This window comes from Ictidomys tridecemlineatus, chromosome 6 (assembly GCF_052094955.1).
Source record: "Ictidomys tridecemlineatus isolate mIctTri1 chromosome 6, mIctTri1.hap1, whole genome shotgun sequence".
NCBI lineage: Eukaryota > Metazoa > Chordata > Mammalia > Rodentia > Sciuridae > Ictidomys > Ictidomys tridecemlineatus.
In genome coordinates, this window is record NC_135482.1 from 64,900,153 (window position 1) to 64,924,528 (window position 24,376).

The 24,376-nt window shown below is 45.1% G+C and overlaps 1 protein-coding gene across 8 annotated transcripts in view; it reads left to right on the forward strand.

Annotated features, from left to right (window-relative positions):
• Positions 1 to 24,376, forward strand: part of Nckap5l (NCK associated protein 5 like) — a 34,034-nt gene that overhangs the window by 2,519 nt on the left and 7,139 nt on the right. The window contains exons 2-8 of one of the 8 annotated variants that reach the window (XM_078014728.1): positions 15,813 to 15,961; positions 17,320 to 17,375; positions 19,228 to 19,386; positions 20,273 to 20,341; positions 20,429 to 20,467; positions 21,201 to 21,320; positions 24,033 to 24,155. In XM_078014728.1, the coding sequence (XP_077870854.1) occupies positions 19,276 to 19,386; positions 20,273 to 20,341; positions 20,429 to 20,467; positions 21,201 to 21,320; positions 24,033 to 24,155 (462 nt within the window). In that variant the 5' untranslated portion in view covers positions 15,813 to 15,961; positions 17,320 to 17,375; positions 19,228 to 19,275. Of the gene's footprint in view, positions 1 to 15,812; positions 15,962 to 17,319; positions 17,376 to 19,227; positions 19,387 to 20,272; positions 20,342 to 20,428; positions 20,468 to 21,200; positions 21,321 to 24,032; positions 24,156 to 24,376 lie in introns of those variants that run through there. The other 7 variants (XM_078014725.1, XM_005324927.5, XM_078014729.1 and 4 more) reach the window with 7 other exon arrangements.

The window sequence follows — 24,376 nt, forward strand, 5'->3', positions numbered from 1 at the left end:
CCTGACCCTACCCACTTCACCTCTGTGTACTTACCACCCCAGCTCCCAGGCAAGGGGCTGAATTTTCCCTGCTACCCTCACCTAGTCCAGCCAGCCTCCCAGGCCCTGCCATGCCAGCTCAACAGCTCCTGCAACAAGAAGCTGTCCCCCACCCCATCTTTCCCAGCCCACTTGTCTCCTGTGGGTAGGGCTTTCTCAGGAGTCGGTTCTCTCCAGGTTGGGACTTGCTTTCCAGCTCAAGAGCCAAAAGGCCTTACGTTCTTGTTTGTTTTCATCTTTGGTCTCCCAGGTGAAGGGGAATGTTGAAGGAGAGGTAGTAGTTAGAGAGGCCTTCAGATTGGTTGAATATGAGGTATATTCTCCTGCATTGCTTTTCCCTCTGCTGGCTCTATTGGGCCTGGGAACCCCTCTCTCCTGTATATATGGGTGAAGCTGCAGCAGGAAGTATTTAGGTCAGACCCCAAGGAAACCTTCCTCACTGCTGGGAGCTCTTGAAATGGATAATGGAAGCTCCCAGGGAAGTCAGTTTCCCAGAAAGTGGCAAATGGTAGAGTCCCTGTCAGAGTGAAGGATGCAGCTGTTGCTAGGCAGAGGCTGATCTTCCTTTTTGGGGTGTGGCTCTGAGGCTGGCCAGCAGAGGCCCTGTTAGGAGTAGAAGGATAAAAGAAAGACCCTTACCTGATTGCCAGAGCAGGGTCCTAACCCCATCAGTCCTGGAACCCCAGAGCTGCATTTCTCAGAACAAATGCCCTTTCCCACTCTTGCTTTCCCCACCCTCTCCTCCCAAGTCACCGTTACTACCACCGTCTGCTTTGACAACCCTCAACCGAAACTGGCAGGCTTCTCCAGCCTGTCTGGCTATGCTAATGGACTGATTGGATTTTCTATACTTGGAGTTTGGGATTTCTGATTGAACATGCAAATTTATGTAAATCAATCTGAGATCTGCCACCACATCAAAACAATGTGGAGCTTCCACAGGCTGGAAGGAATCCTAGAGACAGTCTAGTCCAACGCCCTCAAGTTAAAAATGGGGAAACTGAAGTCCAGAGGGGGAAATGATTCACATGGTGGTGAATGATGCAGTGGTGAGTGTAAGTAGGACTCTTGACTCTGGTCTCTAGTTTTACATGGTTGCATTCTGCTGTAATTTTTCATTCATGAGAGAGCTTTGTTGTATTTTAAAGCAGAGAAGGCCAGTTATCGAATCTGGCAATTAGAGGGTCAGAATGTTATCCCAGGGCCCTCAGGGACTCTGATTAGCTTTCTGACATACTAAAGGAAAAAAAACTTTAAATCCCTTAGAACAAGACCTGTAATATTTCCCCCTAGACACTGTCCTGACGAGGTAGAGGATAAGGCCATTATTTACTACTTGGCTTAGCACTTAACATTTGTCCTTGAGCTGAGACAAATTTCCAGAATCTGCCACAGTATTAGACACATAGTAGGCTATGGATGCATCTATATATGCAATGCCTCTGTCTTTATTCTTCCAAACTAATTTGGGTTTCTGCCACTTCCTTCTATGCTACAGTTTGATTCTGCTGCTTCTTTATCACTAAGAGCTTTGGTCTATTGACTTTTTGCCTAACCTTTGCATCCTTAGGCTTTTTTTTTTTTTTTTTTTTTTGCAAATTTCTAGGGTAGTGACCAGACAGACCTTGCTAAAGGAAAGAGCTTATTATTTTGGATCAATGCCAAAGATGAATGGAGGCAACAAAGATGAGCTGGGATCCCAAGAATAGTATTCCCACTTTTTTTTTTTTTAATATCCTGTGGATTGAACCCAGAGCTTTGGGCATGCAATGAAGCCACTAAGCTAAAAGCACACTTCTTTTTTTTTTTTTTTTTTTTTTTAAGAGAGAGAGAGAATTTTTTAATATTTATTTTTTAGTTTTCGGCAAACACAACATCTTTGTTTGGATGTGGTGCTGAGGATCAAACCTGGGCCGCACGCATGCCAGGCAGGCGCGCTACCGCTTGAGCCACATCCCCAGCCCAAAAGAACACTTCTTGATGTGCTCTAGATCTGATCCCCCTGCCCAGCTGCCATGATGCTTCCTCATCATGGAATGTGCCTGTAGTATGGAGCTGTTCAAAGGACTGAGCCCTTGCTTAGCCTGTGATGCCTGAGAGTACCATAGAGATGGTGAGGATGCTCAGGCGGCCATTGACCGGCTTTGCCACACTCTGGGAAAGTGGTGCAGGTGCTCAAGAACTCCTGCTGAGGGCCTGGAGAAGGGACTTGGGTCAAATGTCTGGGGTCTTTCCTCACCTTCTCACCAAACCCAGATCTGAAGTGAGTGCCCCTGTCTTCAGCATCTTCCCGAAATAGCAGGTGTGGTAGAGCCAGCACCTCTAGTTCCCCACTGGACAGCTCTCCTCCTCTGTGCAAGGCAAGATCCTTCTCTCTGGACCTCAGTTTCTCAGCTAGTGCTCATGGATTAATAACACATCATCATTGGGGTGTGGCACCTGCTCCATAATTACCATTTTCCCAGCACTGGAAGTTATGTAGATGAAAGAGGCTCAAGGAGGCCAGGCTGTTATTAAGGTGAATTATCATTGCTGTTATTACTGATTTCTAAAAACCCAGCAGCTTCTGAGAAGAACACATTCAGACCCAGCACCCTGAACCTCATGCTGGTCCTTGAGCTCTAGGAGTTTTCCAGTACTCCCTAAGCTTTAAATAAATAGAAATGTATATATATATATATATATATATATATATATATATATATATATATATATATTATATTTTGATACTGAGGATTGAACTTCATACTTGCTAAGCAAGTGTTCTTACATATCTTTTTTTTTTTTTTTGGTAGTAGTAGTAGTAGTAGTAGTAGTAGTAGGGATTTAACTCAAGGGTGCTCTACTACTGAACTATACCATCAGCCCATTTTTTATTTTGGTTTTCCTTTCTTAGAGGATCTCACTAAGTTGCTGAGGCTGGCCTCAAATTTGCAGTCCTCCTGCCTCAGCCTCCTGAGTCAGTAGGATTACAGGTATGCACTACTGTGTCCACCTAAAATTATAGCTATTTTAAAGGCAAGAAGACCCTATTCTATTTTCCCTCTTTTGTCCACAGGACTTGAGTGGTGGATGCTACTTAGGGGAGATTAGTCTACAATTCTCACTCTCAGCCTGGATTTGCTTCAGACCCTTTGGGAAGAGGATTAATGACTTTTCCTAGACAAGGCTGCAAAAGGCCTTGAAACTCCTGGGGTGCGGCCCTGGGGTACTCAGCACCTGAGTTCCCAGGGGCTGATTCACCTTACCCTTAGCTGGCTTGATGTGGGGGATATAATTGGTCCTTTTGTGCAGGGATCTGTTGAGACACCCCCAAAACCTGTTTGCAGTAGCTCTAGGCACTCATTCCAGGAGTCATTTACCAACCTTACCCTCATCTACTTCAAGCTCTCCCCCTTTTCTAACCTCTTACCCTTGCCTCTGCTCTCAACTAGACTTTGCCTCCTTCCCAGTTTACTAGAATGAACCCAGTTCTTAAATATGCAGATGTGCCCCTGACTAGCTACTGAATAGTGGTGCTACCGTGCCACACTGCATCCTGGAGGAACAAGGGCCTCTCTTAGCTCTCTTAGGAGTAAAGGCTTTAGTGTCTTGTAGTCAGAGTCCCCACATTCATCTGACCAGACCTCACATGCTCTCATGTCCTAGGGAGTCTGGCAAATCCAAGATCCAGGTGCCAGCAGATGTGGTGTCTCGTGAAGGCCTGGTTTCTGGCTCATTAGACAAAGCCTCTTTTTTTCTCTTGGGCCTCTTTTATAAAGGTACTAATATCATTCATGAGGGCACCACTTCCATGACCAAATCACCTCTTAGAGACCCTCCTCATAACATCATCTTGGGAATTAGGATTTTAGTGTATAAATTTAGAGAAGTGGGGATGCAAACATTCAGACCAAAGCACCCAACTCAGGCTCCCCTAGTTGGCCTCAGACCATGAGCAGAGTCATTCAACTCTATATTCTGATCTTCATTCAGATGTCAGGATTTTGTCCCAAACAAGCCTGTGAGAAATTTTCAGGGTCTGGCCAGGCTATTCATTCAGCCAGTAAATATCCTAGAACATAATGTATGCCAGTGTTGTGCTAGACTAAAGGATACAATGGTGATCAAGAAAGTCCACATTTAGGGCTGGGGATGTGGCTCAAGCGGTAGCGTGCTCGCCTGGCATGTGTGCGGCCTGGGGTTCGATCCTCAAACAAAAGATATTGTGTCTGCCGAAAACTAAAAAAATAAATAAATAAATATTAAAGTTCTCTCTCTTTAAGAAGGAAAAAAAAAAGAAAGAAAGAAAGTCCACATTCAGTCAGGCATGGTGGCACATGTCTATAATCCCAGTGATTTGGGAGTCTGAGGCAGTAAGATTGCAAGTTCAAGGCCAGCCTTAGCAATTTAGGCTCTGAGCAACTTAGGGAGACCCAGTCTCAAATTTTAAAAAAAGGAGCTTGTAATCCCAGCAGCTCAGGAGGCTGTGGCAAGAAGATCACAAATTCAAAACCAACCTCAGCAACTTAGCAAGACCTTGTATCAAAATAAAATATAAAAAGGGCTGGAAATGTGGGTCAGAGGTTAAGCGCCCCTGGACTTCATCCCCAGTACCAAAAAACAGTTCACATTCATCAAATAACAGTTCTAAAATTATAGTTGTGATAGGGGCTACAAAGAAAGGACGTGTGCAACACTGATTTGATCATTACAGGTTAAATACATGTATTGATTTACAATATTGTACCTCATAAATCAGTACATGTATGTCAATTAAAAAATAAAAATAGGGGCTATGGGTTGTGGCTCAGCAGTAGAGTGCTTGTCTAGCATGTATAAGGCCCTGGGTTCTATCCTCAGCACCACATAAAAATGAATAAACAAAATAAAGGTGTTATATCCAACTATAACTAAAAAATAAATATTTAAAAAAAAAACCTTCTCTTTAAAAAAATTAAAATTAGCTGGGTATGGTGGTACATGCCTGTAAGCCCAGCTATTCAGGAGGCTGAGGTAGGAGTAGCACAGGTTCAAGGCCAGCCTGAGCAACCTAGTGAGACCTTTGTCATGAAATAAAATAAATTGAAAGGGTTGGGGAATGTAGCTCAGTGGTAAGAGTGCCCTGAGGTTCATACCCCAGGACAGAAAGGATGTGTAGTAAGAGCAAAGACACAGAGTTGTGTGTGCATGTGAGGAATGTGCCCAGGGCTTTGTATGACACATTGCTGGAGGCAGGAGTCCAGCCAGGACTGCAGACATAGTACCATGTAGACACATGAGTGCTTCATTGGCTTCTCTTCTAATCTCTTCCCCAATCTGTGCAATATCCTGGCCCCTTACAGTGTCCAAGACAGAGACCCCATTCTCTGCCAGATGGTGCTGATGGTGCCTCCTCCCACTCCACTGTGTGGCCTTCTATTTCCCCAGCTCCAAGCCTGAGCTGAAGCTGGAACCTGCTTTCCACTACAGGCTGAAAGGGAAGTTGGGGGGTGTTCACTTTTCATTTCCTCTGTAGACAGCACCTCACTTCCTGTCCCCCAGGCTAGAAGAAGACTAAAAGCTCTTGGCTTTGCTCTCCCTTCCTCTGTCCTCCCTTTCCAGGAAGCCTGCAGCTCTTGATGGAGAAAGACAACATCAAAGCTGGCAGGCTTCCCCTCCCCCTTGTTCTGCACAAGGGGACCTGTCTTCTCAGCTGCAGTCCTTTCCTACACATGATATCATCCTTCTCTTCTATGCCCTGCTGAGAGAAGAGTCGAAGAAGACTTATCTCCATTTTAAAGATAATAAAATTGAGGCCCAAAGGAGTTCTTGACTTTTCTCTACTCCCCCAAGGATCATGCCAAGCCAGAACCAGAATCCAGAAGCCTGTCTCCCATTTGTAAGCATAAACAAGAGCATAACCCAGTGGAAGTTTGTGGGTGAACCAGAGATACTGTCTTCTGGAGCAGAGCTGACAGCTTTGGAGGTGACATCTGTGCACTGGCTGGATGGCTGGTGTAGCACTGGAGCTGTGTGAGTGCAGAAAACTGCCAGAGCCTAATTCTTTTGTAGAAAGAAGCAGGATATGGAGTTGGGCACTGGGTCATGGGTATAGTGAGGAGCTGGAAGTATATCTACCCAGCTTTCCTAGGTCTATAGGTAAAGCCTGAGAACTCAGTCCCTTTTTTAAAAAATATATATATTTTTAGTTATACATGGATACAATATCTCTATTTTGTTTATTTTTATGTGGTGCTGAGGATCGAACCCACAAGTGAGAGGCGAGTGCTCTACCGCTGAGCCACAACCGCAGCCCACAGTTCCATCTCAGATTTGAGAATATGTAGTTGATGTTCCAACAGTCAGCTCCATTATCACCTCCAGGAGCCTCTCTGCCTCCATTTCTCCTATAGGACCTAGCATATGTCACTAGTTATGCCCAAGATCTTAAAAAGATGCTGACTCCCTCATTCTGCTCAGGGATGGGAAACAAGTGAGTTGGATGAGGGGAGCAGGAAACACTCACCTTCAGGTGCCCCTAGATCTAGCAGCACTGAGTCATCCCATTTACATATACACATGAGGTTTCTGCCTCCTCACTTCTCTGGTGCCTTCAAATGATCTTCTTTCCCTTCTATATAAACCTTGTTTGTCTTTAGGGGCTCAATTCACTTGATGACTTTTTTAAGTTCTTCCTTTGCAGTACAGTTATTTGCCTATCTTATTTTAAATTAACAAATGAAAATTATATACATTTATGATGTACAAAATGATATTTTGATATATGGATATATTGCAGAATGGCTAAATCAAGCAATTTAGCATATACATTTTCTCACTTTTGGGGTGAGAATACTTAAAGTCTACTTTCTTAGCTATTTTTGAGTTTATAACACATTGTGAACTAGAGTCCCCATGATGTGCAACAGATCTCTTGAACTTATTTTTCTGTCTGACTGAAATTTTTGTATCTTTTGACAACCCCCTCAAAGCCTTTGTTAGCTACCATTTTAATCTCTGCTTCTCTGAGTTCTACTTTTTGAGATTCTGCATGTAAGTGAGATCAAGTGGTATTTTGTCTTTGTGTGCTTGACTTATTTCACTTAGCATAATGTCCTCTAAATTCATCCAGTTTTGGCAAATGACAGAATTTTCTTTGTTTTTGAAATTGAATAGTATTCTACTGTGTATATATGGCACATTTTCTCTTATACACTCATCTGTTAATGCAGGCTAAGTCCACCTCTTGGATATTGTAAATAATGCTGCAATTAACATTGGAGTACAGATTTCTGTTCAACATACTGATTTCATATTCTTTGGCTGTATACCCAGTAGTGGAATTGCTGGATCATATGGTGCTTCTATTTTTAATTTTTAAGGCACTTCTATACAGTTTCCAACAATGACTATACTAGTTTATATTCCCCTCAACAGTGTGCCAGGAGTTCCCTTTTCTCCATACCCTGACCAACACTTGTTGTCTTTCATCTTTGTAATAATAGCCATTGTAACAGGTAGAAGAGGTTATCTCATTGTGGCTTTAATTTAATTTGCATTTCCCTGATGATTAGTGATGCCGAATGTTTTTGCATATACCTATTGGCTGTTCGTATGTCTTCTTTTGAGAAGTGTCTCTTTGCTCTTTTTTTTTTTGGTAGTACTGGGAATTGAACACAGGGGAGCTGTACCCCTGAGCTACATCCCCAACCCCCTCCCTTTTAATATTTTTAGTTGTTGATGGACCTTTATTTAATTTATTAATATGTGATGTTGAGAATTGAACCCAGTGCCTCACACATGCTAGGCAAATGCTCTACCACTGAACTACAACCCCAGCCCCCTTTTTATTTCGAGCCAAGGTCTCACTAAGTTGCCCAGACTGACCTCAAACTTGTGATCCTCCTATAGGATGTGGGGGGAGTCCAGAAATGCAGCCCTCCTCCCTGGAGAACTTTCCTTCCAGAAGAGCATGAGAAGTCCCTCCTCACAGGGACTGCACAGAACACACTGCTTTTTGAAATAGGGATCCTGCTGGAGTCACTTTAACAAGAGAGACCAATGGGGCAGGGGTCATGGCTCAGCAGTAGAGCACTCGCCTTACATGTGCGAGACCCTGAGTTTGATCTTCAGCACCACATAAAAATAAATAAGTGAAATAAAGGTATCATATCCAACTAAAAATAAATAAATATTTTAAAAAAAAAGAAGAAGAGAGACCAATGAGTGCTATGTCAGCCCAAGAAAGCTTTTCAGAAGAATTGCTTTAGGATAAGACCAATGGACTTCTAGGATTGTGTTGAGGGTATTGGTTTATCCCCAAACCAATAGGAGGTTATGGGAAGATTTGAAGTGGGAAAAACATAATCAGATTTATAGTTTTAGAAAATCGCTCCAATAGAATGCTCCTTGGAAAAGTGATTGTGACAGGGAAAATATGAAAAAAACTTGAAACATCTTATGGAGCCAGAAATTAAGGAAGTGCCAAAATAAAAGGGCATTTTAAAAGGATACATAAGCCAATCTGAAAGATTCTCAATGGCCAAAGCCAGAGTTTAAACAACGAAATAATTGAGGATAGTATTGGATTACAACCCATAGTAAATAAATATCAGTTAATTCATAATAATATAAGTAATTGTAACAATGTAAGTTTTTAAATTAAAAAAATGGGAATGAATGGACAATTCTTCCTTACAGGAAATAAGGGAAATGGAAAATTATCATTGGAACATCATAGTAATTAATACAAGCAAGATCTACTGATAGAGCCTAAAATCAGTGAATGAAATTTAGGGGCACTCAACCACTGAGCCACATCCCTACCCCTATTTTGGATTTTATTAAAGTCAAGGTCTCACTGAGTTGCTTAGCGCCTCACTGAATTGCTGAAGCTGGCTTTGAACTCACGATTCTCCTCAGTCTCCTGAGCCTCTGGGATTACAGGCAAGTGCCACCATGCCCGGCCAGTGAATGAAACTTTAAAGAGAAACAGAATAGTTGGGTAATCACAGCATACTGCCTTCCAAAATATTTATTAAATACAGAAAGAAAAACAGTAAATTTACAATAGAGAAACTTGCAAATAGATACCAGCTGGCCAAGTGGTCAAGGTTAAAACATCACCAGTAGTGAGACATCTTGACCTCATGCATACCCCAATGCAATCACTGAGAAAAGCACATTTGGTGATATTTCCCAAAAAACATGACCTTAATTTGATCAGCAAGAATATCAGACAAAGGGCTGTGTTGTAGCTCAGTGGTAGAGCACTTGCCTAGTGTGTGTGAGTGTGTGAGGCACTGGGTTCAATCCTCACTACCACATAAAAATGAATAAATAAAATAAAAGTATTGTGTCCATCTACAACTAAAATAAATAATAAATAAAAATATTAAAAATATATCAGATTCAAGTTGGGAAGCATTTTCCAAAATGCAAAAATGCCCAGGTTGCCAGACAGAAGATTGAGGAAGGAAGATCACAAGTTAAAGGCCAGGGGCTGGGGATGTGGCTCAATTGGTAGCGCTCGCCTGGCATGCTTGCGGCCCAGGTTCGATCCTCAGCACCACATACAAACAAAGATGTTGTGTCTGCCAATAACTAAGTTAAAGGCCAGCTTGGGCAACTTAGCAGACCTATTTCAAAATTTTAAAATTTTTTAAAAAAAGAGCTGGGGATGTAGCTCATTGGTAGAGTGCCCCCTGGATTCAATCCCCAGTACCAAGAAAAATAAACCAAAACACTGAATCATTCACTTTAAATAGGTAAATTGTATGGGATGTGAACTGTATTTCAAAGCTTTAAAAAAAAGAGTGCTGCTTGATGGGGTGGCACATGCCTGTAATCCTGGTGACTCAAAAAGCTAAAGCAGGAGGATCTCAAGTTCGAGGCCATCCTGGGTAACTTAGTGAAACTCTGTCTCAAAAATGAAAAGAGCTGGAGATGTAGCTCAGGAATAGAGCACTCCTGGTTCAATCCCCAGTGCCACCAAAAAAAAAAAAAAATGCAGGAGGAAAAAGTCATCAGAGACATTTATACCTGAGAAGGCAATGAAGCCTGAAAAATATTTGGATTTATTGTTATGGGTACTGCTAAATAGGACAAGATTGACAAAAAGATGAGAAGACAGCTTTTTATTTTTTTAGTTTGGCTTTGAAGGGCAGTATCAGGATAAATGTCTGGGAAGAATTGTTTTTAAAATGAAAGATGCCTAACAAGTTTAAAAAGTGAACAAGAGGGCTGGGGATATAGCTCAGTTGGTAGAGTGCTTCTCTCAAGGCCCTGGGTTCAATCCCCAGCACCACACACACACAGACACACACACAAAAAAAAGTGGGAGCCAGGCTTAGTGGCATATGCCTGTGATCCCAGCAGCTTTGGAGGCTGAGGCAGGAAGATGCCACGTTCAGAGCCAGCCTCAGTAACTTAGTGAGGCCCTAAGCAACTCAGCAAGACCCTGTTTCAAAGTAAAATATATAAAAGGGCTGGGGATATGGCTCAGTGGTTAAGTGTGCCTGGGTTCAATCTCCAGTACTAAAAAAAAAAAGTGAATGGGAAAGATCCCTTCAGAATGTCCATTCTGAAGACATGAACAGAAGCTGTCTGAGTCAGGAAGGACTAGCCTGGGCTGAGGAGAGGCAGTCCCTCTGTTGCAATAGAGGCAATGAGGGGATAGGTAGGATTCCCATGGGGCTGGGAAGATGGCAGGAGGTTTGAGGGAGTTTCCCTTTGCCAGCTTTAACCCTCTGGGAAAACAGGAGGATAGGTAATGGGCCAGAAGCTTGAGGAGAGTAGAAAGGGAATAGAGTTATTTCAGAGAATTAGAGAGCAACTCCAACAAATAATATAGCCAGCAAGATTGACAATGTGCCTGACATGGCTTTCCTTTGGTTGAGGCAGAGAGTGAAAAATAGTGTAAGCAAAAGCCTAGGGACAGGAATGAGCATCAAGTCCTAATCCTTTCTCATTCTCATTCCCTGTGGGGAAGAACATTGACCTACAATGTTCTAGCCAAGATATCTCAGGGGTCTTCTCAAACTTCACCATCCAGAGCAATGGCCACTAACTACACGTGGCTGTCTAAAATTTACTTTAAAGTTCAGTTCCCAGTTGGACTGCCTATATTTCAAATACACAGTAGCCACCTATAGCTACTGTCTACCATCACGGACAGCCCAGACTAAGCATTTTCATCACAGTAAATTCTACCAGAAAAATTATTTTTAAACTTTTTTGTCTGAAGACCCCAGTACATTCTTCAAAATCGAAAACCCCAAAGAGCTTTCATTTATATGTGTTTTACTTATTGATATTTACTATAGTATAAGTTAGAACTTAGGACCACTCAGGCATGGTGGTACACACCTGTGTGCACACCAGCTACTCCAGAGGCTGTGGAGGAAGATCACAAATTTGAGCCCAGTCTGGGAAACTTAGTGAGACTTTGTCTCAAAATAAAAAATAAGGGTCTGGGGCTGTAACTCAGGGGTAGAGTGCTTGCCTAGCACTTGCCTAGTATGAAACACTGTGTTCAATCCTTAGCACCACATAAAAAAAATAAACAAATAAAATAAGGGCATGCTCTTCATCTACAGCTACAAAAAATAATAATAATAAAATAAAAAGAAAAGTAGCTCAGCAGTAGAGCACTTGCTTAGCTAGGATCAGCCCCTAGTACTGGGGTGGTGGTGGGGATGGAGGAGACCTGAAAATTTTAAACATTTATTTCATTCATGTAAAAATAACAATAAACCCATTATATATTAATATATTTTATGAAAAATAATTACATATTTTTCAAAACAGAAAAAACGTTGGAAAAAAAGTCCCCTGTTTACTTCTATAAGTCTGTCATGTCTGACTTAGTAGAAGGTAACTGAATTCTTATATCTGCTTCTGTATTTGGTCTGTGACGATCTCACACAGCATAGCCTCTGGAAAATCACGAGAGAATGAGAATAAAAAAATAGATAGTGTCTTAGTAGAACTCTGAAAATTGTTTTGGGAAGGAAAAAAAGAAAAGAATAGTTGTAACCTTATAGGTAACTTGAAAGGACGTCAGGATCCCCAAGCCACTCTTTGAGAGATTGTTCTAAAACAATCTCCACATGGTGGAAGGAGATTGTCCTGGAGAGACTGGATATTTTGCCTAAAGTCACACAGCAAGAAGTACATTGCAGAGTTAGGCTAAACTCAAGCCTCTGCCACCTTCTTTGTGGCTTTTCCCATTCCTTTTCCTGGGCTAGGATGGGCCTAGTCAGGACTTTGGGAGGGGGAGCCTAGGCCGCTTGGCTGCAGAACCACTGGTGTGAGGTCCTATAAATAAACCTATTGTGAGGGAACCCCTTCTCTCTCCCCACCCCAGCAGCTGCTATTTTTGTTGTTGGGTTATACTGTGGACAAGGGAAGGGGAGTAAAGAATGTTGAAATCTGGAAGCTTTGAGGCTGTTAAAGTAGCTACCCTTCCTCCTGACCAACCTGAAAGGGCAGGGGCTGATCTGACTATCCATTTTCTTCCAAAGAATTCATACCATGGTGGTAGCCAAGGTTCTTGGAGTGCCTGTGAAGAGGAAGCTGGAGGGGGATGCATGGGCCCTTTCTCCAAGGACAGATGCATTTCAGAAGGACTGTTGTGTCTCTGGTGCCAGTTGTCAGGAGGAGGGAAGGAAATTCTTGTATGCTCTCTTTCCCTGGTGGGGTGGGGAGGGGACCAGTTGAAATTCTTAGGGCTAAAAGAATGGCCACTTAATCCCTGTTTTTGGCCAGGGATTAAGTGGCCACTGTCAAGCCAGGAGTGTCCTGTGGGAACCAGGCCTCTGTCCTTATATCCTTTCCCTTGGCAGCCCAGGACTGGTCTTTGCTGTGGGTGAAGAAGTTGCTGTTTACAAGTGAACTTGGGTATGACACTGGGACTGATGAAAGGGATTCCAGAAAGCAGCTGGGGAGGGGAGTGAAGGGGACTAGCTGATGTTAGGGATGATTCTAAGTTTCCCCAACTCTGTTTTCCTGCAGCTGCCAGTCCCTCCCCCACCCCAGCCCCTGGCTTCTCTCCCTGTAGGACTCTGGAGGGAACAGCTGGGAAGTGAGGGACTCCTCAGGGGCCAGAGGGCCTTGGCTGAGGGATGAGGGGGGATGGAGACCAGGCTTGCTGCCACCTCTCTGGCCCCTGCTCCCAGATTTGGACTCTGAGTTTAGGGAGGAGTTTTACCCATACCATACTTAGAGATGGGTAGGAATTGCAGACCCTCTTCTGGCAGACTGAAAGGCAGGATGGCCCTAGAAGCTCCTGTCTACTACTGGCTTTAAAGGAAACAGGGCTCAAGATGGGGTTGTGGCTCAGTGGTAGAGTGTGTGCTTAACAGGCATGAAGCCCTGGGTTTAATCCCCAGCACCACCAAAAAGGGTGGCATGAAACTAAGGCTATACATAACCAAGGCCAAAGAGATAGCAGTCATCCACACACACTCAACAACTTCTCCAGGTTACCCAGAGATTTCTGAGCAGCAGTTTCCCGTTCCTGTCTCTTGATGCCTTAAAATTGCCCCCCACGCCCTCTAAAGGAGAGAGCATTCTGTTCTTCCTCCTTTCCCTGCCCCTCCCTTCCCTCAGCACTGAGGTCACCTCCTTCTGAATCAGGCCTTTGTGGAGGCAAAAACCTCTCACTGGCAGTTCTGGAGGGAGAAGCCTCCAGTTCAAGTTAGAATTTCCTACCCAGCCTGGCTATAGGGAGAATTCCAGACCCAACATCTGAGATGTGCTGTGAGGCCATGCAGGAGGATGTTAGAAACCAGGACCATCTGAAAGGCTCAGGCCCAGGTTTTCCCAGGATCAACATAGGGCTGAGCACAGAGGCTGTGAGAAGGAGTCATGGGTCCTGAGAGAAGAGGATGATTGGACACTGAGTTGGGTACTGACACCACACATGGAGAGTCACTGAGGAACTGACTTAGGAGACCCTGAAAGACCAAGTTCCTAATTAGGCTTTGTTTTGGAGGTGGAGGTGTTAGTCCCTAGAGGGTGTAAAGACTAAGGAAGGGCTAAGGTTGTGGCACAGCGGTAGAGTGCTCCCCTAGTACAGGTGAGGCTCTGGGTTCGATCCTCAGCACCATGTAAAAAATAAATAAATAAAATAAAGATATTGTGTCCAACTAAAATATAAATGTTTTTTAAGAGACCAGATCAGGCTGGAAATGTGTCACTGAATGGTAGAGTGCTTCCCTAGCAGGAGCAAGGCCCTGGGCTCAACCCCCCAATACTACAGAAAGGTGGGGTTGGGGGTTGGGGATAGAGTTTCTACTATGTTGCCCAGGCTGGCCTTGAACTCACAATCCTCCTTCCTCCCTCTGGAGTAAATTGGATTATAAACTTATGCCACCATGTCTAGCTGTTTTTGTTGATGTTTTGCTTTTTGTTTTTTAGAAATCTCAAACTTGGATTCATAGGCACGTGCTCCTCCCCATCACCAAGTTGAAATGTTCCTCCCCGGTCAGGCTGACAGTTTTCTGCCTCCTGCTTATGGCAGCCCTGCAGACACAGAGAAGGCTCTCCACCCTGAGTTGGCCCAGACCATCGTGGTGCAAGGGCAGAAAACATTTCTCCCAAAGTGGGGCTGAGTCACAGCCTTCCTCCAGCCAACATTTCCGGAGCCTCTACTCAGGCTCCAGCTGGGACCTACAGAGCAGTGTATGCAGGAGAGAAATGTTACCCTTGGGAGGCTTAGAAACTAAAGGGCCTCCCATAGTTCACAGAGGGACTCAGCCCACCCTGCCCTGGGATCTGTAAGGACTCAGATTTGGATGGTGGCAATGGTTGGCTAGCATGGTGTGCTGGGTCTCTACCTTCTTTAGTACATAAAACTGCCACGTACATGTTGGCATAAGTTTATAATCCTATTTACTCTACAACCAGGCCATGTGTGGTGTGCACATTTGTAATTGCAGCTACTCAGGAATCTGAGGCAGGGGGATTGCAAGTTTAGACTAGCCTCAGCAACATAAGGAGACCCTGTCTAAAAACAAAATAAAAAGAGCTGGGAATGTAGCTCAGTAATAAAGCATTTGCCTAGCATATACAAGGCCCTGGGTTCAATCACTGGTACCACCAAAAAAAAGAAAAAGAAAAATATTCACAGCTAGCCTTCAAATCTTTACCTTTCACATCCTTATCTGTTTTTTTTAGTTATTATTTTAGGAAAAGATATTCTACTAAATTGTCTTTATCCTTTATCCTGTGTTAATTTTGTTTTGTTTTTGTGAAGAACACAAAACTTGGGACTTCCCCTAACTTTAGCACTATTCTTTTCTGAACCTTTTTTGTTCTATTCCCTTACTTTGCCATTTCCAGCTTTCTTATTCTTATGAGCATCACATAGATGCTCATAAACATATGTATCCCGATTCCTCTCTTTCCTGGGAATTGCCTCTGGGGAAACAAATAGTGTAGAATCAAGGGAAAAACTAGTGATCACTAGAGCCAGGTCTAGGGTAGTGGGAGTTATTCACTGAAGAGAGAAGATGATGTCCAAAGACCAGAGTTGAGGAGCAAGGGTGGAAATGGTTGAATGGTAGAGGTAACCTGAGGCCTTTTTTGGTTCTCACCTATTTGTATGGAAAAGAGAATATTTCTTGAATTTCTTTTATTTTTCTTTCCCAGGCTTGTATATTTCTAAATTTGTCAAACTTGATAATGTCAGAGCAAACCAAGTTATATCCAATGCATTATTACCATAACAGAAAACAAAAGAACTTTCAATTGTTGTAGAGTATTAAAAATAAGTATTACACAGTTTTTCCTTTTCTTATTTTTTTCAGAAGCCCCCTTCTCACTGTGGTATGCACACACACACACACAGAAAGAAGACTTCTCCCTTTGCCTGTTACCTCTGGCCTCAAAACCTCCAGCCAATTCCTTTCTAGGGTATGAGGCAGAGACAATGAAGGCTGGGTCCACCATGGGGCTGGTGAGCTGGGGGAGACTTGGGGAGGGAGCCTGAGAGGGCAGGGCAGGCTGGGTAGTACCTGAGATCTGCAGGTGCCCCTGAGACCTAAGGGTGAGGAGCTGGGACCCAGTGTTGCCTATATGCCAGCTGAGAGTAACATCAGGCTCCACAGCAACCCCAGGCTTGGCACTCACCATAATATGAAAATTATTATTATAATCCCATGTCAGCTCACCATAATATGAAAAGCCTCCAGTTACTGAGGTCATGCTGGCTGCTCTGCATCCATTCTCTCATTTTATCCTCCAACTGCTCTTTGAACTAAGTATCTTTACCCACATTTTATAAGCAAGGAAAGAGACTTCTTCAGAGTCTGGATTTCAGCCCAGATCTATCCAACTGCAAAGCTCCAGGAGTCTCTACACCAGGGCCCTGGGACTGTATGGAGCCTGCATGTAGGTTATTCTGTGAAGTTGGTAGTATAACTTTTTTTTTTTTTTAAGAGAGAGAGAAAGAGAGAGAGAATTTTTTTTAATATTTATTTTTTAGTTTTCAGTGGACACAACATCTTTATTTTATTTTTATGTGTTGCTGAAGATCGAACCCAGCGAGCCGCGCATGCCAGGCGAGCGTGCTACTGCTTGAGCCACATCCCCAGCCCCCTGGTAGTATAACTTGATGTGTATACAGAAGCTTCAGAGGAGCAGGGACATTCAGGCCTGTCCAGTGTGCTGTGTGCTCTAGCCATATGATTTCAGCAGTGTCTTATTCCTCCAGAGCCTGCTTTTTTTCTCAGGCTGGTACCCCCTGTCAAGGTTATTAGATTTAGATGTCATATTGCAAAAGAAAAGTTCCAGCACCATGCAGTACATGAGATACTCAGTTCCTCAGTTTTTTCATCTAAAAAAAATATAGGCCTTAGGCTGGGGATGTAGCTCAGTTGTAGAGTACTTGTCCAGCAGCATGGGGCTGGGGGTTCAAACCCCAGCCCTACAATAAATAAGTAAACAAATTCTAAAAATATAGGTGTTTACTTCCCTTTGTGGTCATGAGGATTAAAGACAAGCATGTTAGCTGAGTAACTCCTGGCTAAGGAGCAAGGGACCTTTGTAGTGGCTCTTTCCTTTTGCCCAGAGTGCTTTTTCCATCCTGGGATGTTGTCTGGACTTTACTCAGGTCTCTGCCTAATTGTCATCCCATGGTGCCTAGTTATGTCCAGTGTTGTATTTTGTCTGCCTCATACAGTAGTGGAGTGGAAGCTACATAAAGGCAGGGCTTTCGGACTTGTTTGCCCCTATGCCCTGGCACCTCTCACACAGCATAAGCCCAGTAAATATTTGAAAAGTACATGACTGACATCTCCCTCTGTTTTTCCCCAGATGAGGTGACTGGCTGCCAGAGTGAATGTGCCAGCCTAGGTGAGGGCCAGAGACAGGTAAGACCTTTGAAGCCTGTGTATGGTGGTGATGGGGACTAGAGGTAGGAGGGGTATCCCTGTGTCCCACTCCGGAAGACAAGAGTGAGGTTCAGATGCCTGGAGATGACCTCTTTTCTAGTACAAAAGCTCTAAGCCACTTTTGTTGGGGCTTCAGTGGGACATGGAAGAAGCAATGGAGTAGTCAGTGGTAGACAAGGGTGTTTACCCTTTTACAACAAGAATGGCTTCCCATCGGCTGGAAAAGTCATAATCTTTATGCAGAAGGAAGTGAGTGCTTTCTTCTAACAGAGAAATTGAAACTCAATTGGAAGATAAAGACTAGTCAGTTAAAACTAATGATGGCAAGTGTCTGAAGGGGGATCACATAGCACAGTGTGGGTCAGAACGCTGCTGTGTTTGTGTGGTCGGTGACATATGAGGTTTTTTTCATCATTACTCTGTCTCCTAAATGTCAGGTATCGTACTGGGAGGAGTCTGGGTTTGGACAGAGAAATGACTACAATGTCCCTGCCCTTACGAGCTGACAGCTTAATGGGGACTATTACAGAATTAACACAGGAGCAGCACCGAATCCAGATTTGAAGTGAGAGCCCTGAGGAATGGACAGAAAGGTCTAGCCAAGTGGGAGGGAGGGAGTGGTGTCAGGTCCCCAGCAGAGTGGCCAGCATGTGTAGAGAAGCTGGTCTGCTGGGGCTTCATTGGCAGTGCCCTCTATACCACTCAGGGTGCTGGGTGCCTAGGGCAGCTGAAGCTGGAAGAGGGAGTGTTGGAGGCAAGCAGGACACCTCCCACTATATCCAGGAGGAGATGAGGCCCCAGGGAGAAGTGCCTTGCTCCAGGGTCATCTGGCAAGTGAAATGAGCCAGGGCTAGGTCTCCACACCAAGCCCCTCCCACAACTCTGTTCACAGGAGCCCGAGTCAGTCATATTGATCTTTTTGCAGGTTGCAACTCAGGGAATTAGACCGTAGTGCTCTCATTTGACTTCTTAATAGCCCTGTCAGGAAACCCTGCCCATTTCTCAGGATTGGGAAACTGAAGATCAGTTGGTTGACCAAGTGAGTGACCAAAACAAGCAAATTTTCAGTTCACCCAACTTATACTGGGAAGAGCCTGCTAGAGCCTTTTGGCTACAAAGCCAGGGTTTTGGCCCATGGCCCCAGTAACTTGAGACCTGCCTCAAGCAAGGTACCTCTGATTCCCTGGACAAAATCCCAGTTGTCTTACCCGTATCTATTATATTAATGTATATTATTTTAGAAGAATTAGTGTTAGTATTACTACTACTACTATTATGAATAATAATAGTCATGTGGTTTAAGTCTTTTTTTGAGACAGGTGTTCACTAAGTTGCTGAGGCTAGCCTGAAACTTGTGATCCTCTTGCCTCAACCTCTTGAGTAGCAGGGATTACAGGCATGCGTTGTACCCACAGCTAAGACTGGGTTTTTTTGTTTTGTTTTGTTTTAACTTTTTCTAATACCCTTACAGACCTAATATTTTTGTTTGCCAGTACTGACTGAGATTAGGTGATTTGGGGTGTTATTTTGTAAATAGGGAACATAGAGGCACAGATTGACTTGTCAGTTTGAGGCTAATACCAGTAGAGAATTCAAGATTTTTAGTCCCTTGCTCAGTGTCTGTCTGACCTATGCTAGGATCAGACAGTACAGGCATTTTTAAAACAATGGTCTATTCTCGAGATAGGAAGAGTAAGTAGGAATCTCCCTGGGTGACCGTGAGTTTGTAACAATGTCTGTAGCATATAGATCATACCTATCTAAACTCTGAGACTAGGGAAGAGTTTCATCTTTGTCCTCCTCCCTCACTCCTCCTTGTGCCCTGGAGTAGCCTGCTGGGGTTTCTTTCAGTTGTTCCCAGAGCCTGACATCAGAGGCCATGGACCAGCCAGCCGGGGATCCTGGAAACCTGAGGCCAGGAGAGAGTGGTGATGGCATTATGGAGCCAGGCACCTGCCAGGAGCTGCTGCACCGGCTGCGGGAGCTGGAGGTGTGTGGAATGGGAGTGCAAGCCAGAACCCTGAGGGGGCAGGGAGGCAGGGCTGCCTCTCCCGCTGAGCTCAGTGTGGGGTCTGGGTGCAGGGAGGCTTCTTCTCTGCCCCTGTGGACAGGCTGGAGGAGACTGATCATTTGTTCAACAGAGCTCCTCCAAGAAGCCCTTTCCTGGCTTTTAAAGCTCTCCAGCCCAAGTGGCAGCACAAGGATGGGCTGTCCTAACCCCCAAATGCTCTCTTCTCCCCTGCTTTCATACCTCTACTGGCTGTAGGGCAACAAATAGTCACAGCAGGCATGGGAGGAAGGGATTAGATGACCCAGCATCCAGGAGTTGGAGTACAGGTGTGGATCTTCAAACCAGATCCCTTGCCAGGAGAGAGTGGTGATGGCATTAAGACCCTGTCCTCTTCCCTCCAGCCTCCAGGGTCCACCTCCCAGGAAAATAAAAGTTTTACTTTTGGGGGGTTGGGGTTGTGGCTCAGTGGTAGAGCACTCACATCTCATGTATGAGACCCTGGGTTCAATCCTCAGCACCACATAAAACTAAATAAACAAAATAAAGATATTGTGCCCATGTATAACTTAAAAAAATTTTTTTTTTAAAAAAAAGTTACTTTGGCAACATCCACTCAGGTCCCCTTGGTCACAGTGTCTCCTCAGCCCCCCAGCCTCACTGCCTAAAGTTGGATTTTACAGAAAACCAGCTGTCTCACCTCTGTCCTCCAAACCAAAGTTACTACCCCTGGTCCACCTCTGCAGGCCTCCCCACCTGAACTGTAGCTAGTGGATTCCTTTTCTCCTCTTATTCAAAAGGAATTTGCCCTGGGGGAATAACAGGCCCTGAGCTTCCTTCTTACCCTCTTTTTCCCTCACTCCTGAAGGCAGAGAACTCTGCGCTGGCCCAGGCCAATGAGAACCAGCGGGAAACGTATGAGCGCTGCCTGGATGAGGTCTGTGGGATCTGTAGTAGGACTGTCCTTGGGTCGGGGTGGGGAGGCATGGCTTGTCTGCTCAGTCTTGGGGCTTTCTGTCCTCAGGTTGCTAACCATGTGGTGCAGGCGCTACTGAACCAGAAGGTGAGTGGCCACAGGAAACACTTCCGAAACCCTTGAGCCCAGCTGCTCTGGGGAAAGGCCCTGAGTGCACATGGAGAAGCCCTTCCCCAGGACCCCTGAGCCAGCTTAGCTAAAGCATTCACTAGGAACTGGAGGAGTCAACCTATCCCCCTCCTCCATTTGTCCCCCTCTGCCTGCTTTGGTTAGGTCCACACTTTTCTTCCTGGGGGCAGAGGTGTGATTGAGTAAAGCCAGGTCTCTAAGCTATGGAAACTTTAGTTTGGATTTGCATCCTCCCCTTACCCTGGTCCCAACTGGTTTCTCCAGTTTGTGATGGTTCTCAAAGTAATATTGATGTTGTGAACATAAGTGGGATCTAAATATTTACTCATGAGCATAAGTGGATCACTTCTTGACATAAGGGCCACTCTGACTCCAAGGTTGTCTTCCATCTGAAATACACCGTTCTTTGAAGTGTGGTTTCTAAGAAGCAGAGTTGGCTCCAGGGATAGGAAAAATGGCAAAGAGAATAGGATTTACCTCCCACCAGGGTAGCAAACCTTAGAAACTACTTACCATCCCCAAGAGTCTATATTTGCACACAGGCAGGTTCAGATCCCTTGCAGGAGGTTGCAGGAGAAGAACATGCCCAGCGAGTGCCTTGGGCTCCTAGGCAGGATCTGCTGTGCTCATTCTGTTCTTCCTGTCCCCACCATCCTTCCCTTCACTTCTTCTGCCTCCTGGGCGGGTGCAGGACCTGCGAGAGGAGTGCATCAAGCTAAAGAAGAGGGTGTTTGACCTGGAACGACAGAACCAGATGCTGAGTGCCCTGTTTCAGCAGAAACTCCAGCTCACAACAGGCTCCCTTCCCCAGGTGGGCACTTGCACTTCTCCTGCCCTCTCCTAGTCTGCTTCCTGCTGCCCCAAGTCATCAGTGCTATTTTTGTTCACATACACACAGAAAAGCAGGCCATCACCCATCCCCCTTCATGATGGGGTCTGTGGCCATCACAGGAAGGCCTGCCCAGCCTGATGGTTTCACACTTTAAATGGAATGAAAACTACTTGAGTCCCTGCAAGCTTGGCTGGCCCTTACATCCCACTTGCTCCCCACCCAGCTGAGCAGCATCCCTTCTTGCTGACAGAGAAGGTTCATACTTGCTCCTGCCTCTGTGTGAGGAGATGAGGAGATGGGTGGAGACTGCAAGTGAAATTATTTCAAGCTCCCAAGAGGCTCCTTTGGCCACTGATGTGTGCTTCCTGGCCAGGGGCAGGAGTGAGCCATACATAAGGCAGCCCAGGGCTTATGGTGTCACCGAGCAGTCAGGAATGTGCTTCACCCTTGATAACTATGGGCACACATAGTGGCATACATCTGTCACTGTTGTATGCACATGTTCACAGTTAGTGGCCTTTGCTATTAGCCCTGACTCTTGCCTTCCTCAGAGAAGCAGGAGACTCCTGGGAATGAATTCTGGGCCAAGATGTCCCTTGAGGTTACTCTGTCAGGAACTCCCAAGGATGTGGTTAAGATGCAGGGGTGGGGAGATTGGGAGCAGCTCCCGGTGGTCAAGGGGAGCACTAATTTGTTTCTGAGGGCAGCCAACCACTTCCCCCATTTTGACAAGAAGAGAAGCACTTTCCTCGCGTGTGGGAGCTTATGTGTGTGTCTGAATTTGTGTCTGTGTTATAAATCAGGGAGCTCTTGAGCAGGGAGTCCTTCCACTCACTGAGAAGCCTCACCCCTGCAGAGGAAGCCTCTCGTTAACATGATGTTTCTGGAGCCTCCATCTCACCCAGACATTGCAGAACTGGGTCTGAATCAGCAGCGGAGACTGTAGTTCTCCCTGCCCTACAGTTGTCCCTGCTTTGAAGGGCCCACTCTGAAATCCCATTAGGCCCAACCACACCAGCCGAGCTTACCCCTTCCGAGTGACTGCTAATGACGGGACTAAGCATCCTTAAATCATTTATTTTTTATCTAAGTGAATTCTAGGACTTCTTAGAACTTTGACCAATAGATTTATCTTCCCCAGAACTAGCATGACATAATGAAAAGAGAGCAAACCTTGACCTCATAAGCTTGGGTTAGATCCCTAACTTAGCCACTTCTTAGCTAAGTGTGACCTTGGACAGATTATCTAACTTTGAAAACTAGGTTTTTTTTCTCTTCAAAAATGGGGATGAAAATACCTGTATTGCATATTGTGATGATTAAATGAGATAATATATAATGCTTGACCCAGCATGTAATCAATAAATAGTAGCTGTTTATCATTAATGTGATTTCCAAGTTATGTTTGTTGGGATGAATGCTCCTTTGAGCAAATGCTAATTAAGCTCCTATTTGTGAGCAATGCCTTTTCCAACACATATGGAATTGAACTGAATCACATGACCTTAGGGGCTGTGACCTGTGCAGGGTACTCATGACTCCATGAGATCTATAGACAGCCATGCTACAAAACTGAATGTGACAGTGCTTCTGTCCAAGGGCCCACCCAGGAGGGAGACAGGCCCTCAGAGAAGGAGTAGGGAAGGTTCCTATTGGGAATTAACTTTGGACCTGGCCTGGATTGATGGGAGAGCCTCAAAGAGTGACACAGTGGTTGAGGAGAAGGGATTTCCTATGGGAAGAAGAGCCTAAGTAAGGATCTGCAGGCAGGGAAGCCTAGGGAGTGGCAAGCTACTCAGCTTGGCAGGAACAAAAGATAGGTGAAAGGACAGTGAGTGGTAAAAGCTGCAGACAAGTATCAGGGGAAGACATGTCCAGGGAACCTACAGGCCAGGCCGGGAACGGAGTTCCGACTTGTTTCCTCAGGCAGTGGCAGGCACACTGAGCACAAAAGTGCTTTAGAAAAAAAGATAAAGAAGATGCTTTAGGCTGCCTGTGCATGGGAGGTGGAAAGGCCACCAAATCAGGTCAAGGAGACTGATTGAAATGCCCAGCAGCATCCAGGCTAGAAGTGGGAAGATTCAGACTGAAGTTACTGCTGGCATATGGCCAGAGGCAAGGCTGAAAGATGCTGCAGAGACCAGGGTTGAAGACTGTGGGGAGTTGGGGTGAGAGAAGGGTTAAAGCTGACTCATAATCAGTTGAGATGACTGGGAAGAGGAAATAACATTCTCAAGGACTGAGAAAAGTGGCCCTTGATTAAATCCTACTTTTGCAATCCTCAGAATAGATGAGACCAGGTTGAGGAGACAGAAATAATGGCTCCCTGCCATCCTTTTCTAAGATTATCAGCCTCAGCTTTGCTGGAATAACAGGTAGTTAGAACAGAAAGAGACCTTCATGGTAACTCCCTTTTTAATAGGGAGGAAACACCTCAGAAAAGCAGAGCAGTGCTGGAGATAGGCACCCTGGGTTAGAGCCACAGCTGCCCTCCAGGCCTATGGTACTTGTCTTTCTCCCCAAAGTCCCACCTCCCTCTGCCATGGTCTCCCGAGGCTCCTCTTCACCATCATGTAGTGGCAGCAGCAGGAACTAGGCCTGGAGATGACCATAAGGGGCACACTTGGAAGGGAAGGCCTGGCTTCATGAGGGGCAGACAGCATTGTGCTAACTCTCCTTTTCCCTCTACAGATCCCACTCACTCCACTTCAGCCACCATCAGAGCCACCAGCCACCCCCTCCCTGAGTGCCGCTGAAGGAACAGCCACCTCTTTGCCTTTGGGTCGCTGTGCTGGGCAAAGAGAGGTAGGAGAGGTGGGCATAGTGGTCTCGGCTTCCCTGGAGAGGGGCTAGTCAGTCAGTACTCCACTGCTGGTTCCTAACAAAACACAGGGGGACTATTTCTCACGCACAGACTCTTGTCCAGGCTGGAAGTGGGAGCCCTCAGCTGTCAGCCATGTAACCAAGAAAAACAGATCCCCACCCCCACCCATGGCCTGTGAGCAAATGCATTAGTAATGCAGTGAGAGTCATAG